At 35.6% G+C, this 15005-nt stretch overlaps 2 protein-coding genes across 3 annotated transcripts; both read left to right on the top strand.

The window, feature by feature from the left end:
• Positions 1–404: 404 nt before the first annotated feature.
• LOC125210449 (uncharacterized) lies at positions 405–5356 on the top strand. The gene is made up of 6 exons (XM_048110005.2): positions 405–703; positions 1538–1628; positions 2140–2255; positions 3178–3237; positions 3322–3387; positions 4942–5356. The coding sequence occupies exons 1-6, from the start codon at positions 647–649 to the stop codon at positions 5131–5133; spliced, it is 582 nt and encodes a 193-aa protein (XP_047965962.1). The 5' UTR covers positions 405–646; the 3' UTR covers positions 5134–5356.
• Positions 5357–6412: 1056 nt separating this feature from the next.
• Positions 6413–14660, top strand: LOC125210448 (uncharacterized). Of its 2 annotated transcripts, none has more exons than XM_048110003.2 (18): positions 6413–6837; positions 7993–8051; positions 8137–8268; positions 8584–8724; positions 9001–9057; positions 9712–9806; positions 9998–10130; positions 10247–10402; positions 10761–10951; positions 11069–11135; positions 11551–11684; positions 11803–11869; positions 11973–12035; positions 12104–12348; positions 12463–12592; positions 13417–13509; positions 13594–13791; positions 14176–14660. In XM_048110003.2, exons 1-18 carry the CDS (start codon positions 6516–6518, stop codon positions 14464–14466), a joined length of 2574 nt encoding a protein of 857 aa, XP_047965960.1. In that variant the 5' UTR covers positions 6413–6515; the 3' UTR covers positions 14467–14660. The 2 variants fall into 2 exon arrangements, with proteins under 2 accessions (XP_047965960.1, XP_047965961.1); XM_048110004.1 differs by having other exon boundaries at positions 6758–6837; positions 8133–8268.
• Positions 14661–15005: the final 345 nt, after the last annotated feature.

Below are 15005 nucleotides of genomic sequence, written 5' to 3'. Positions count from 1 at the left end.
TTAGCATTTCGATTGCCAAAACTTTTTCACAGACATTTTATTTTTCGAAAAAATGAAATATAGGGTATTAATTATTAAATGACACTCCTTAAAGGCTTAAACGATGCGTCATTTGAAATAGTAAATGTCGAGGACAAAATCAATTATTTATCTAATTTTTATATCACTCTATATTTAAGTTTAAAATATTCATGTAAAAACTAATACTGTCAAATTTTGGTTGATGGTTGGACATACTAAATAAAAAAATTGGAGTACTTTAATATATCAATTATTTATTTAAAATTAGATTTGCGGTACAGTATGACGAAAATTTTAATATATCAATTTTGAATTAGCACAATTCAATATTCATCAATTGACTATTTTCGAGCTCTGATATTTAAGGGAAAAAAAAAACACTAATAACAACGCAGCCCTTTCTTGAATTCTTCTCTTCGTGAAAGAATCCATCCATCTCTCCTCTCTCTCTCATACAGACATTTCTCTGCTTTGTAAATTTCACCACATCATTTTTCTTCAATTCCAAAGCTAGTTCAAGTTCCAACACAGCATAAACTCTTGCTAATTCTCCGATCCTTTGATTTTCTCCGATTGTTTGCGTAGTGAGAGAATTGAAGGTGCGGAAAAAGGATAAAGCCGGGGAATGGGACAAGCGTTTCGCAAACTCTTCGATACTTTCTTCGGAAACTCGGAGATGCGGGTAAGCGTTTTTCATCACTAAGCCAGAGCTGGATTCGCGATGTTCTGATTTGTTCTAAGAGAATTTGGTGCTGGTATTTTGTTCTGCAACATTATGAACTTGATTGGAAGGAGACAGCTCAGATGTTGTCGTTTCATGCGCTTTGAAGTTTGATTGTTCAGATTAGAAGTGATTATTAGGCGAAATTTTCATATTTGGTTGTTTATTGTCAAAATTGTTGGTTCTGATTCTAAAACTGTGCGAGCTTCAGTATACTAGTTCTATTGATCTAGCAGTCGTTGTTGATTAGTAGTATAATTTTGTTTTTCCTTATCGTTTTCTGAATTTGAAATGCACCTCAATTATATTGTTGAATCTACCTTGGCTACATCCAGTAACTCCACTTATGAAGTAGTTTTTTGTGAGAGAAATCAGAAAATTGAGCTCTATAACCAGACGTGGCATGTCGAATAATGTGACATTAAATTAGTGCCAGTGGTATACAAACATTAAATTGTAGTTATGGGGTACATAGTTAGTAGTATGTGTTATCTAGCTAGAGTGGTATATCAGCTTTATTTGCTAGTCTAGGCAATCAAACTAATAATGCATGTGCTAATTGATGTACTTACTGGAACAGTACGTTGTATTATTGTTTAATAAATGCGGAGGTAGCTGTTACACTTACTTAGACTGCGGTTACTATTTTGTATGTGCAACCTCTGTAATCAGATTCAACATCCTTGCTTGTTAGTTTGATTATAATGATTTCTGCCAAACCAAAATGATATGTGTAGATGCTATGCTCACTCATGCTGTAAGGTTAGTTTCATATAATAATTTCAACTGTCATAGGTTGTGATGCTTGGGCTGGATGCTGCTGGCAAGACCACTATACTGTATAAGCTTCACATTGGAGAGGTTTTATCAACTGTTCCTACCATTGGTTGGTTTATAATTTATATATTCTCCTTTTTCCTCTCTTTCAGATTTACTGTTGTTATTTCATTTACATTATACCCATTTTGAGACATTATGTGGTTACACATTGAATATGAGTCATATTGAGTTTACAACATAGTGGCTTGGGCACATTTTGGTGATGGTTATTAGTATTATCAATTGTGAATTGTAAATACTTATGCATCACATTCGCCTGCCATGAGCTTTGGGTACAACTTCCTGTTTCATTTTAATAGACATCAACTTGATGTTCTCATAGAAACAGTTGGCTTCTTTGCATCTAGGTTCTTGTTCTCGGTTCAACTCACCTTGTGATTGATGTTGTCTTCTTCAGGACTTCACAAATAATATGATTTTCATGGATGCTTCATAATTGATAGAATCTGGTCATGCATCTTTACATGTGCATGTGCTATGTGTTTATTCTGATGATTTTTCGGGCTCATAAGCCCTGAAGAAGAATTTGATCTGATCAAAGTTGTGCTATTATGCAGGTTTCAATGTAGAGAAAGTTCAATATAAAAATGTGATCTTTACAGTGTGGGATGTTGGTGGCCAAGAGAAGTTAAGACCTTTATGGAGACATTACTTCAATAATACTGATGGGCTGGTAAGGTTCAATTCACTAGGATTATACTTCTTTTGATCAGTTATTCTTAAGGTAGGTGCATCTTTGAGATGCCAACAACATAAGTCTACAGATAAGTTGGAAATATAATTCCACGTGTTCGATGGAGCAACATGTTTGACCCCATACATTGCCCAAATGAAATAATTCCTGGAAACTTGATTGGTTCAAACATTAGCGTCTGAAATGCTACTCTATTGCTACCATTCCTTGTTCATTTTAATCTGCCTAGTTCTACCGATCTATATGTAGAGTATTAATTTAGCTATGTAACATGAAGTGGAGAAATATCATTTATACCGGAAGGAAGTATCCTTGGTGATAGAAATTTTGTCAGTTTTGTTTCTGATATCTGATGTAGGGGAATCAATTCCCTGTTCATCCTTAGAAAAAACAAAAAGAACAAGAAGTAAGAAGATGATAGATAACAATCACTAATATAATAATTTTAACATGGAAACCTCCAACTGCCGAGAAAAACCAGGGCCTACGAAAGAAATTCACTATATGATAAATTTCTACAATCACACATATTCCTCTCCTTTTCAGCCCGGCCTTCAGCACTATTACAAGCCTCTGAAAAACCTATCACCTTTCTAACAGGATTCTCCCACGACACAAGTGTTGAATAAGGAATTTGACAATTGTGATTTTTTACTAGTTATCACAATACTAGAGTAGTGATTGGTGCAACTGTATCAAATGCTCTTGTGGTAAAAAATGAAGATATTTAATTTTATTTGGAGAGGCCAGCTTGTTATTTGTTATCTTCTATGAAATGTTCTTCTCTTTATTTCAGTGCAAAGTGTAATGGTACAATTTCCATAACTACGCCCTTTCTTTCTTGGTCGTATATGAATTCATTCTCTAACTATTCCTTAATGCCAACTCTCCTGTTATACAGATCTATGTTGTTGACTCTCTGGATCGAGAGAGAATTGGGAGGGCAAAGGAGGAGTTTCAGGTTTATATCCTCTTGAATGATTCATATGTGTATGCCTCATTTTCTCCAGTTGCATTATGCTAAGTTGATTATTATAATCCCCAGGCCATTATCAAAGACCCGTTCATGCTTAATGCTGTTATACTGGTCTTTGCGAACAAACAAGACATGGTACGCATCTCTGTCAATCTCTTAACAGCTTCAGTTTGATTTTTTTGGGAAGCCAACAAACTGTAGGTATCAGTGGCGGACGCAGGATTTTAAAGGTGGGGGGTCCAAACGTATTCCTAGTACTAGGGTATTTTTTTTGTCGATAATTTAGAGAATCAATTACAAAAGATAGAGATATGGGTAAGGTGATTGTTGATAGATGCAACGCCAACGTAAAAAAATAACTTTGTCAAAAAATAAAACATAAATTGTTGTAAGAAAAGACTTGAATTGTATTCTAATTATAGCTAAATAAAAATGTAAAACAAAAAAGTGATACTACAAATAAGAACACATAAAATAAATAATAGAGAATCAATATAAAATGTATGATTTTTTTTTAGTAATTGCTCTTATAGTGAGAATAAGATTCTAAAAGGCATATATTAAAGTATAATTTTTATAAGATCTATTGTAAATAAGAAACATAAGGAAAAGTAAATAAGAAAAATAAGGGAAAATAAAAATAATAGGAAGAATCAGTAAAAAAAAGGCTAAAACCTTAAAGGGGTTGATTCTGATGGGAATTGATCTCTGGGCAATCACTTGCCAGGGCTGGTAAAAAGCCATCTGGGCTATTGAATTATTTAAGATAGCTGTTAATATAGATAATACGTAGTCATTAGTAAAATGGTTGGGGGTTCCATGGGTCCCCCATGACCCTCTTTAGGTCCGCCACTGGTAGGTACTATGGCTCTCTGTATTAATCCAATTTGGTTTGTCTGTGGGAGAAAGGTATAAATGTGTGGTCGGGGGAAAATTAACTTCTCTTGGAGATTGGTGACTTATGAACTTTGAACTTCATGTCTGAAAATTAAGAATGAGAATCTGAATTAGGTTTTGTAACTGAGGTCATTGTCAAGATGAAGGTGGTTGGTGATAGACCAAATTATAAGCAAGATGAGTAAAACAGGGAACTTTTATTATAGCAATCTACATACTACTGCTACGCGATGGACCACCTAAAACATGAGTCACGTGACAGGATGTAGATTGTTGATGAGGAATATATAGATTGAATAATTATATGGCTGCCAGTACATGGATCTTTGTTCGGAACTTCCGAGTTTGACCTAGGGTAATAGGGCCAGCCACTTGCAAGTCATCTGAATTTGATGTCATCTGTGTACTTCCATGATCTCATCACACATTCTTCCTCGATCAATTTTCAAATTTCTCGCTAGTTCACAATGACTCTCTTGGTTACTGCTGTAATTTATCATTACTACTACGAAAATTATGAAATACAAAGTTTAAGTGTATGGTGTTTCACACTCATAAACTAATTATGAATGACATTGTACATCTGACCGGTGTCCAATTGAGTCATAATTTATTATTTTCTGTTTGTTTGGGTTAACAAACTTAGTTTAGCAAATGTAATAGTGGAAAACCATATTTTCACTCTGAAACCCAATTCTTACAATGTGTGTATCACTGGGTTGATATATGCATTAGCAAATTTTAACATGGTTTGGTTCTGTTTGTCTCTGAAAAGTCTGCTTTTTCATTCAGAGAGGCGCAATGACCCCTATGGAAGTTTGCGAAGGGCTGGGCCTTTACGATCTCAAGAATCGAAAATGGCACATACAAGGGACGTGCGCCCTCAAAGGGGACGGGTTGTATGAAGGTTTGGACTGGTTATCAAGCACTTTGAAGGACCACAAGGCTGCTGGATTTTCTTCGGTGGCCTCTTCATCGTTCTAACGAGGTCGAGTCTTGTTTGCCCCACTCAACTCTCTGGAAACTGGTAAAGCTTGTTTCCAGAGTTCCATATACTCTGTTTTGTAGGTTGATCAAATCTGTATATTGCAAAAGTGATACTGCCCCCCTTTCCCCCTTTGAATTTTTTTGCAGTGTATTACTAACCAAGGCCTCAATAACACTTGGATTATGATTTGTATGATGAATGAAAACACAGTTGTGTTAATGTAGGAAATTGTTGGAGTGGTTTATGATGATCGAATACCGAAATATCGATAGGTCGATAGGGAAAAGACACAATTTTTAATGCAAAATTGGTGCGTTTGTATGTTGAATGAAAATACAGTTGCGTTTATGTAGGAAAATTGGTGGTGTGAGTATGACGAATACCGAAATATTGAATGTGAAAAACTTGATTTTTAATGCAAAATAGGTAGAGCATGATTGAGATGTATATCAAAAAAAAAAAAAAAAATTGATTAATTTTTGTGGATGGTCTGATGAAAAGCAAACTATTTATTATTGATTCATGAGAAGGTTTCATATCAAATAGACAAATATTGATTGCATTGAAGCATGTTTATAGAGAACATATCTATGCATTAGCACTAACATAAATTATCATTATTACTCTATTTGTTCCATGTTAATAGAGTAATTTTTTTCTTTTTTGGAAAGTTACAAGTTATTTAAGTCATTTCTATTTTTTTGGCAAAAAGTTACATCTCTTACTTTATTATCTTCATCTCTCATATTTTATTCACCATCCACCTAACACTATATTTTTAAACTTCGTGCGAAAAGAAATGACTTTATTAACAAGAAATAGATGGAGTACTTAATACGCAGCTCATTTATTAATTTTAAAAATCAGTAAAAAATTACTACTGTGAACTTTAGATTTGTTTATATTTATTCCACAATAAAAAAAATCTAATCATTTATGTAAAATATATTTTTAATATCGTTTTCTGTAATTATTAAAGATATGGTTTAACTCACCAACAATTAGACGTATAAAATATAATTTTATGTTGTTACATTCAATATTATTTTATTACTTTTTTTCAATTAATTTTTTAATTTGACTGAACTTAGTAATTTTGTTCAACAAATGGTGGTAGTTTTTATGGTTAGTTAGACCTAATATAATATTAATATATATTTTCAAAACTTATCCAGTTCAATAATTGCAACTAAAATAAGTGTTGGTTGGCGCTATCATATTTAATAAACTATAGCTAAGAATAAAATATTGAATCCCAACCACTCGTTTTCACTCTTTTTTCACTCTGTCAAGCAGATTATCATCACTTCACATTTTCACAATTTCTCTCACAAAAAAATGTGAATTTCACCCAAAATCACAACCACCAAAGCAAGAGATGTCTTCATGCCGCTCTTCCGCCATGTTCATCGGTCCAAAAACTTCCATAATTATCCGGCGAAGTCGTTTTTTCATCGGCAAGCCAGCCAAATTCCGGTGCCTTTTGAGTCCAATTTTGCCGGAATTCGCGGTCACGGCGTCTCTGAGCTCAGTTCTCTCTTCCGGAAACATGATTGCGGCCGCCGCTGGATCGAGCACGGCTCATGGCGCTGTGACTTCAGCGATCACGCAAGTGGCGGTGACGGCGGTCGCGATTGCTTCCGGCGCTTGTCTCTCCACGAAGGTGGAGTTTCTGTGGCCTAAAGTGGATGAGCAACCAGGTAGACTGAATTAGTGCTGAGATTTTATGGTTTTGATATACGGTAGCTTATTACGATATGCTGAATTTTCGTATTGAGGTGAATTGCGAAGCTATAATGATATTTCTGTGATCGGTTGAAGGATAAGTTTCTAGCCTTTATATTTAGTTCAAGTGTCGATCTGAAGTCGATGAACAACATTTTAAACTGAATAAGTGTTAAGTTTTGATGCTTTTGGTTCTTATTCACTTGCTTAGTATGAAGATGTGTTGAATTTTTGTATCGAAGAGAATTGCATAGCTATAATAATATTTCTGTAATCTGTCGGAGGCTAAGTTTCTAGCCTTTGTATTTGGTTCAAATGTTGATCTGAAGTTCTGTATGTGGCTTTGTGCTGTTTCTTTTTGAAACTGAAAAAATTCCGATGACTTGATCGTTGCAGTGCCAGTCACTTCTACTGGCTTAAGGATATTGAGTAACGAAGAATGTTTAATTTTCCGAAATCCATTGCAGTATGCTACAATTCTAATCTTAAGGGTCCATTAACTAATAGTGCGGTTACTCCTATTCGGTATGATGGTTGCATTGTGAAAACTAGTACGCGATATGACCTTTTCTTTTTAACTGATGAAAACTGACCTAGAAACAGGACGCAGAGAGTTGTAGAGAATCGAAGAAAATAGTTGGAAAGGATTGCTGAGCACTGCACTTGATATTGAAACTGGAGAATGTTTTAGCTTCACTATATAGGACATAACTTCAGAAATAAGATGGATTAAGAGATGAGAGAACTAGTTTCTGGAGCCAGGAGGTACAAATTACAAAGGAAAATATATAAGAGACAAAAAAAGAAATCCCAAGGCCCACTGTACGAGCTTGCCATGGTTTCAATCCTATGTGTTAGATATCTTCTTGATTTGTCCTGCCCTATGTCAGAAAGTATTTTTTTTCTAATGGATGATTATATAACTAGTCCATAGCTGTAAAAGTCATTTCGTGTCTTGGAGTTTGCTCATCTATTTAGTTGATTATCGTTGATGAGTCCCAAATGAATCATAGTAAATCATTAGAATCTTATTAGTCCATATTATGAATGAAGGGATCATAGGATTAACAACTCACGATTGAAGTTTCAAGTTGTTCGCTATGTTGAAATGAAATTGCACTTTTGGGCAGGATCTCATATTCTTGATGGAGTAGATGTTACTGGGTATCCCATATTCAATGATGCAAAGGTTTGCCATCTTCACTCGTTTATGTTATCTGCACCAAAATATTCCACTACTGTAAGACACTTAGATTCTGAACCTGTGAAGGCAGGTGCAAAAGGCTATTGCATTTGCAAGGAAAGCTCACCATGGTCAGACAAGAAAAACAGGGGACCCCTATATATCCCACTGTATTCACACAGGCAAAATTTTAGCTGTTTTAGTCCCATCAGATGGTAAAAGAGTATGTAATCCTCTTTCATATAGTAATTTATTTTGCATTTTGTACTGCTAGATTATCTTGTGAATGGTGCAATTTCCCTCAAGTCAATAACCTATGTGGACAAACTAAGAAGCATGTTTAAATTGCGTCCATATGATATAGATGAATCATGAATATGAAAACTACTTTGTTAGCGATAGACGACATGGTTTAGTTGAATTAGATTTGAGGCTTCTCTAGTGTGTGACTGTATGTCTCTCATTTTGTGGCCTATAATGTAATTCCTAGTGTTTCCTATTGATCCATATCCAGAGGTAGTAACTGCTCTATGTTCAGGCCATTGATACAATTGTAGCTGGGATCCTCCATGACATAGTTGATGACACTTATGAAAGTTTGGACAGCATAGAGCGAGAATTTGATTCTGATGCTGCAAAGTTAGTGGCTGGAGTCTCGCGACTGAGCTATATTAATCAGGTAAACACTTTATGCACACATCCCAAACTCCAGAGGGAATCATAGTTAAACACCTCTGCAGGTTCCCAAACTCTTTAGTAGCAAGGTATCATAGGTTAAAACACTTCTGAAATATAGAGCTTGAAGTCGTCTGGCAAATAAATGTGGACTATGAGCCTTTTGCAATGATACCTGATCCGTCCTACATATTACCACAAAACATTCGTTTTTCTGACTCCCATCATTCTGTTCGACTACCATGCTTTGTACTAACACTGAAAGTTACTTGTTCTGCAGCTACTACGAAGACGCCGCAGAATGAGTGTAGGTCAAGATACACTCAACCATGAAGAGGTAAGCATGCAAGTATTCCAGGTTAAGTATTAACTAAAGTGTCATGCGTTGGACCAGTGAGTCTGTGCCAGCCCTTGCTAATAACTCTGTTCACACATGGTCAGTAGAATGGTTGAGGTGGCAAGATGAGAGCTAAGTAAGCTATGTCCGTTCTTATGGTGCCAAAAAAATGGCATGTAAAAAATATTCTTCCTGACTAGGCTTGCAGTTGCTAAAATATACCTGAACCAATATTATGATGTAGATATTAGCTTATTAAAACCAAACAGATACTAGCTAATATGTGCTCAAGATGATCAAGAGCATCTCAAGGGATCACAATGGAGATGGCAGTAATATTATTGTGAATGTTGTTTTTTGTTAGTGTATATGATATGTTACTTAATCCTTATGTTTATTCTTTAACGTCGCTTCCTGATACTTCAAATTTTTAGTACTACTAGTGCAGCATGATGGATTTTCTTCCCCTTGTTACTATTTGATCATCTAGTTTGGTTATACAAATACCAATATACCTGAATAAATCTTACTTATAAATAGTTTTACATTGCTAACCTGAATAATAGGGTCTGGGTGAAATATGTTGCGGAACAGATAATTTGTTATTTTAAAACTCATTGAAATTAAAAATTCATTTGTCTCGTTCTTGTGTAGGCAAACAATTTACGAGCAATGCTTCTGGGCATGGTTGACGATCCACGTGTCGTTCTCATCAAGCTTGCAGATCGACTTCACAATATGAGAACCATGTACATATTTGAATATTTTTGCTTTTTCGTTGACTCTAGGTTCTACAAGGCTTGACATCTATAGGAATAACTATACTTTTATTAACCAGTATTTCCATATTACCAGTTTAAATTTTCTATTTTCCACATTTTCCTCAACACAGTGAATGCTAAATTTATAGTGTGGAACTTATATATGTGTTTTACTGTAGATATGCTCTACCTCCCAGCAAAGCTCAGGCTGTGGCACAGGAGACATTAGCTATCTGGTGCTCACTTGCTTCCCGACTGGGTCTATGGGCTCTTAAAGCTGAACTTGAAGATCTGTGCTTTGCTGTCCTTCAGGTTAGACCTAATTAAGTAGTATCTTTTAAATATTTTGTGGAAGAAGAAAATATCCAGAACTAGATAGTTTTGATCGCCCTCATCTAGTAAAGCCTGTATGTATCTTCATGTTGCAGCCTAAAGTGTTTCGTCAACTGAGGGCAGACCTTGTTTCCATGTGGAGCCCTAGTAACAATGGAAACCTAAGAAGAATATCAACGAAGTCAAGTGGTGTTGTACACTTTCAAGAATGTGAAGAATCTGGAGATTTGGATGAGGAAAATAGCATGAAGGTGCAATTCTTAGATGCTAAACTTAGATGACAATCATGACATAGAGTTTTTTTTACTACTTTGGTTATACTTGCATGAGGTCACCGACTCAACCTCTTTTTGGATCTTTCTACTGCTCCCTTGCTATATATAATAGAATGTTTTGTCAATTCGAAACATAGCCAGTGATAATATACTCAGGTTTTCATAGATTGCCGACCTACGAAACAATCGCAGGGTATCTGTACCTTTTGTTTGCTGCTATGATAAAAAAATACTCCCCGTCTTATCTGGAATTTGTGCTGACCATGGTATCCGTTTGCCGGTTTTCCTTATTGGTCCTTTCTACTAAATAGTCTTGCTTGTTCTAAATCTGCAGGTTCTTTTGCAAGCTGTGCTTCCATTTGATCTCTTATTGGATAGAAAGAAACGTGTAGATTTTTCTCACAATTTTGCAACATGCTTGGATACTCCAAAAAAACCCAAAGTTGTGAGGGATGCTGGTGTTGCTTTGGCATCACTAGTAGTTTGTGAAGAAGCATTGGAGCGAGAATTATTTATTTCAACATCGTAGGTTCTGTCTGTCTACTACTAGTCTACTATAAAATTGAAATTTTCATGAAGCTAATTTTCAGCACAATTTGTTAAGTTCCAAAAGTTTGCTTTATTATGGATCCTGTCCTGCAGTTATGTTCCTGGCATGGAAGTATCGCTATCTGGACGGCTGAAAAGTCTGTATAGCATCTACAGTAAGGTATGGATGCGATTATGGGGTGTTTTAAAGATAAAATACAAAATTGTTCAGTTCTTTCTGAGATTTGAGTTGCAAATTACACGAAGTAGAGGTATGTCATGTAAAGGAAAGTAAACTGGACTTTGTACGGGAATGGAACCTAAGATTAATCTACTACTTTTAGTCAATACATTAACCAGTGTACTTCCTTTTAGTTGTTGAGTTATCCTCCCACTCGCAGGCCCCAAGTCCTTGACTATATTTTCACATACTGTTACACACACACATAATTTTAAATCTGAATTTTAAGACTTTAAGTTCTATATAACTTATGCAGTCTATAACTATTAAGAAATTTCTTTTGATTGATGATTATCAGTTAGCTGTTCTCTTCTAGATTTTAACCATCACCTGATTCTTTTGTCGTACTCTGTAGATGATAAGAAAAGATGTCGGAATCAGGAAAGTATATGATGCCAGAGCATTGAGGGTCATTGTTGGAGATAAGAATGGGACTTTGCATGGGCAGGCGGTTCAATGTTGTTACAATCTACTTAACATCATACACAAGTACATAACCAAGAATTTGCCTTTCCCTCTTTTCTGTCTGTTCATTTTTTCTCACAGTGGTGATGTTATGGTCCATGGTGTGATACTAATTGGCTATTTCCATCTTTTCATCCCCCAGACTTTGGGCCCCAATCGACGGCGAATTTGACGATTACATTGTCAACCCAAAACCAAGTGGTTACCAAGTAAACTATTTGTGATAAAGTATTTCTTGTTTCTTGTCAGAAAATGCTTCTTGCATTTTGTTTCTTTACGACTTCTCTTACTGATGGATTTCCGTGGTCTCAGTCACTTCATACTGCAGTGCAAGGGCCTGACTCTTCTCCTCTTGAAGTTCAAATACGAACACAGGTACAATTTCCTCATACTTACTTAAACTAGCTAATCTCGGATTCTTACTGATGTTTTCTTTGACTCAGCGAATGCATGAGTATGCTGAACACGGGCTTGCTGCACATTGGTTATACAAGGAAACAGAGAATATATTGCCATCAAAGATAATTGTAGATGATTCTAACATTGGGGTCTTGTCAGATTTTTCTGAGAAAATAGAAAATCAAGCTTCCGTTGAGACTGATATGCTACTAAAGTATAGCTCACTTAAAGTAGGTCATCCAGTTCTTAGAGTGGAAGCTGGCCAATTGCTTGCTGCAGTTATTGTCAGGTATGACATCATTCGTGGATCAATCGAGACCTGTTACTAACTTTTCTGTACCCCACAGGTCAGTAGAATCTTCAGATCAAAGCCCTGATTTAGAAACTGAACTGTGATTTTCAGCGTAGATAATGATGGAAGAGAATTGCTTGTTGCTGTGGGTTTTGGTCTAGCTGCGTATGCTGCAGTAGCTGAAAGAAGATCCCCGTACCAAATAAAAAGATGGAAAGTTCATGCAGATCTGTTTAAAAAGGTGCACATTTAAGAAATAAGCACATTTCATTGTTAAGTGAATAAAGTATAAATTGGGCAGCTGCTGTACTTTCCATAATATTAGTTCAGTTTTTGGGGGGTAGCGCTAACAAGGTCTAATTCTAACATAAATTGAAGTTTAAAATCTAATTGTAATTCAAATAAAAACATAGGGACAGACATGAAGTCATCAACTCAGTTTCAAAAATAAAAAGTAAGGAAGTGGCCCAGTACATAAAAAAACAAGGACTTGCATTTTACTTTGAGTAGAAGGTGACACAGTATTGACAAGTCAGCATGCTTTACTTTGTTCTTTTTCCCAAATTGCAAGAAGTTCAATTTTGCTACTGCGTTTAGCATCACATATTAGATGCATTTTCTCGTAAATGCTCTGAAAAGTATTCTTGCCTTAATCCTATACTTCAAAATTGTTAGGTATGATATATGCCTCAAAATTTACTAAATGGGTCTCTATATCCCGAATCTAGTGTTTACAACGCAACTTTACAAGAATTGAATCATCAATTTTTCCTTTCTCCTTTAGATATTTTGTTGGTTCTCTCTACCGTATCTTCTTACCATGCTGCTTACTTCGTATGGGGCATTGTATTATATCTAAGTAATGCTTTGGTGTAGTCTAAATTCGGTTTGGTTGGTCTGAAGTAATCAGAATTGTAGAAATACAACTATATATATAAGGAAGAATGTCATTCCTAATCAAATGTTGTCTAACAAAATTGTATTACACAATGGAATAACTACAAAAATAGATAGAGCAGAGTTCAGCTGCTTTTGGTTATGTCCCTGAATTTTTTCATCTTCCAGGTATCGGATCAATGGTGGTGCGCACCAGGACATGGGGATTGGTGTACAAACTTGGAAAAGTACACTCTTTGTCGAGATGGTATATACCATAAGGTAACTTTGATCAGTTTTTTCCTTGTTGCAACGATATACTAGCTAAAGAGGAACACTATAACAGTACCGTATATTACCATGCAGCAAGACCAATTTGAACGATGTTTGCCTACTTTCATCCAAGTCATCGAGTTGACAGAGTGGGAAGAAGCTGAATACTGGGCTGTTGTCTCAGCTGTTTTTGAGGGGAAACCGACTACACCTTCTGTTTTCGACTCAAACTCTTTGAAGCCTACCTCTGCTTTTAATTCTGCTTTGCTGGACACTGGCATCAATAACAAGGTTTGGCTTCTTTGCAGCTCTCATACATTAGCCCAAATGAACTTTTTGGATCCTGCCCATTATGTTTGGACAAATGTTTGAGACCAAAAAATTATTTTGGGCAAATGTTTGGGACCAAAAATTGACTTTAGTCGTTAAATTAAATATGTTAATCTAATTAATTAATATGGTTTAAGTGAATAAATCGGTCAAAATGCATTTGACCGTTTTTGGACTAATTCATATTGTTTGGAACCAAAAGGTACCCAACATATATGTAGGAGAAAAGTTCGTTTGGACTTTATTAGTCTTTTTGAACTATCTTAAGAGAAACAGTTAAGTTGATTCCAAGCCAAGTAGACCCGAATAACTCATCCTCTGTATCTGGTTTTTGTCGAATAACAGGTACAGCTTCTGAGAACAATGCTTCAATGGGAGGAGCAGCTGCGTTCTGAAGCAGGGCTACGACAGCTAAAGTTCGACAGGAAATTCAGGAACGCAGAGTCGCTTTCCCTCGGTGAAGTTGCAGTGGTGTGCTGGCCGCACGGGGAAATAATGAGACTGCGCACTGGTAGCACAGCCGGTGATGCTGCTAGAAGGATCGGATTTGACGGGAAGCTCGTGTCGATAAACGGGCAGCTGGTGTTACCCAACACAGAGTTGAAAGATGGTGATGTAGTTGAAGTCAGGCTGTAACTAGTATCACATTTGGCCAAGTACATACTCCATTTTCTTTCCATGTATAATTTGGCAGCTGCAACTGTACATTGTAAATTTCGTTTACTTGTAAATTCTAATATTTGTACTATTCTAACTAGTAGGTATAGCATGTAGATAATTCGTGGAAATAATTATTCTTCTCGTTTGTCATTAAATACCTCATTTTATTATTTTAAGATGTTTATTACTACGTACTATTTAGAAATAGATCTCATATTCAAATAATTATTTTCACTCACGTTTCATTATAAAATTAAAATGTTTATTACTACGTACTAAATCAAAATGAAGATCACTCACATTTCAAAGAATTTGTGCCAATCCCAAATGAATGGCGGATAATTCCAAGTAAGTGTGCTTTTATTAATTATATTGTCTTGTTAGTCTTCAATACAAACAAATTTTGGAATATTGTTAGTTAATTTATGATTTCGTTGGTCCTAAGACAAAGTAAGTAAATATAATATGAAGAAAAATTAGAAACAACTGAAGTTTGGACTAACACGAATTATTAC

Source organism: Salvia hispanica, chromosome 3 (assembly GCF_029641045.1).
Source record: "Salvia hispanica isolate PSC_SH4W2 chromosome 3, Shi_PSC_v1, whole genome shotgun sequence".
Classification (NCBI taxonomy): Eukaryota; Viridiplantae; Streptophyta; class Magnoliopsida; order Lamiales; family Lamiaceae; genus Salvia; species Salvia hispanica.
Note: the sequence above shows the minus strand (reverse complement) of the source record. Positions and strands in the feature narration are given on the sequence as shown.

Coding starts and splice junctions, on each gene's coding strand:
- LOC125210449 (XM_048110005.2), top strand. CDS start 647: ATGGGACAAGCGTTTCGCAAACTCTTCGATACTTTCTTCGGAAACTCG. Junction 1,629..2,139: donor ATCAACTGTTCCTACCATTG/GTTGGTTTATAA, acceptor GCTATTATGCAG/GTTTCAATGTAGAGAAAGTT. Junction 3,388..4,941: donor TTGCGAACAAACAAGACATG/GTACGCATCTCT, acceptor TTTTTCATTCAG/AGAGGCGCAATGACCCCTAT.
- LOC125210448 (XM_048110003.2), top strand. CDS start 6,516: ATGTCTTCATGCCGCTCTTCCGCCATGTTCATCGGTCCAAAAACTTCC. Junction 8,269..8,583: donor TCCCATCAGATGGTAAAAGA/GTATGTAATCCT, acceptor CTCTATGTTCAG/GCCATTGATACAATTGTAGC. Junction 12,593..13,416: donor ATGCAGATCTGTTTAAAAAG/GTGCACATTTAA, acceptor TTCATCTTCCAG/GTATCGGATCAATGGTGGTG.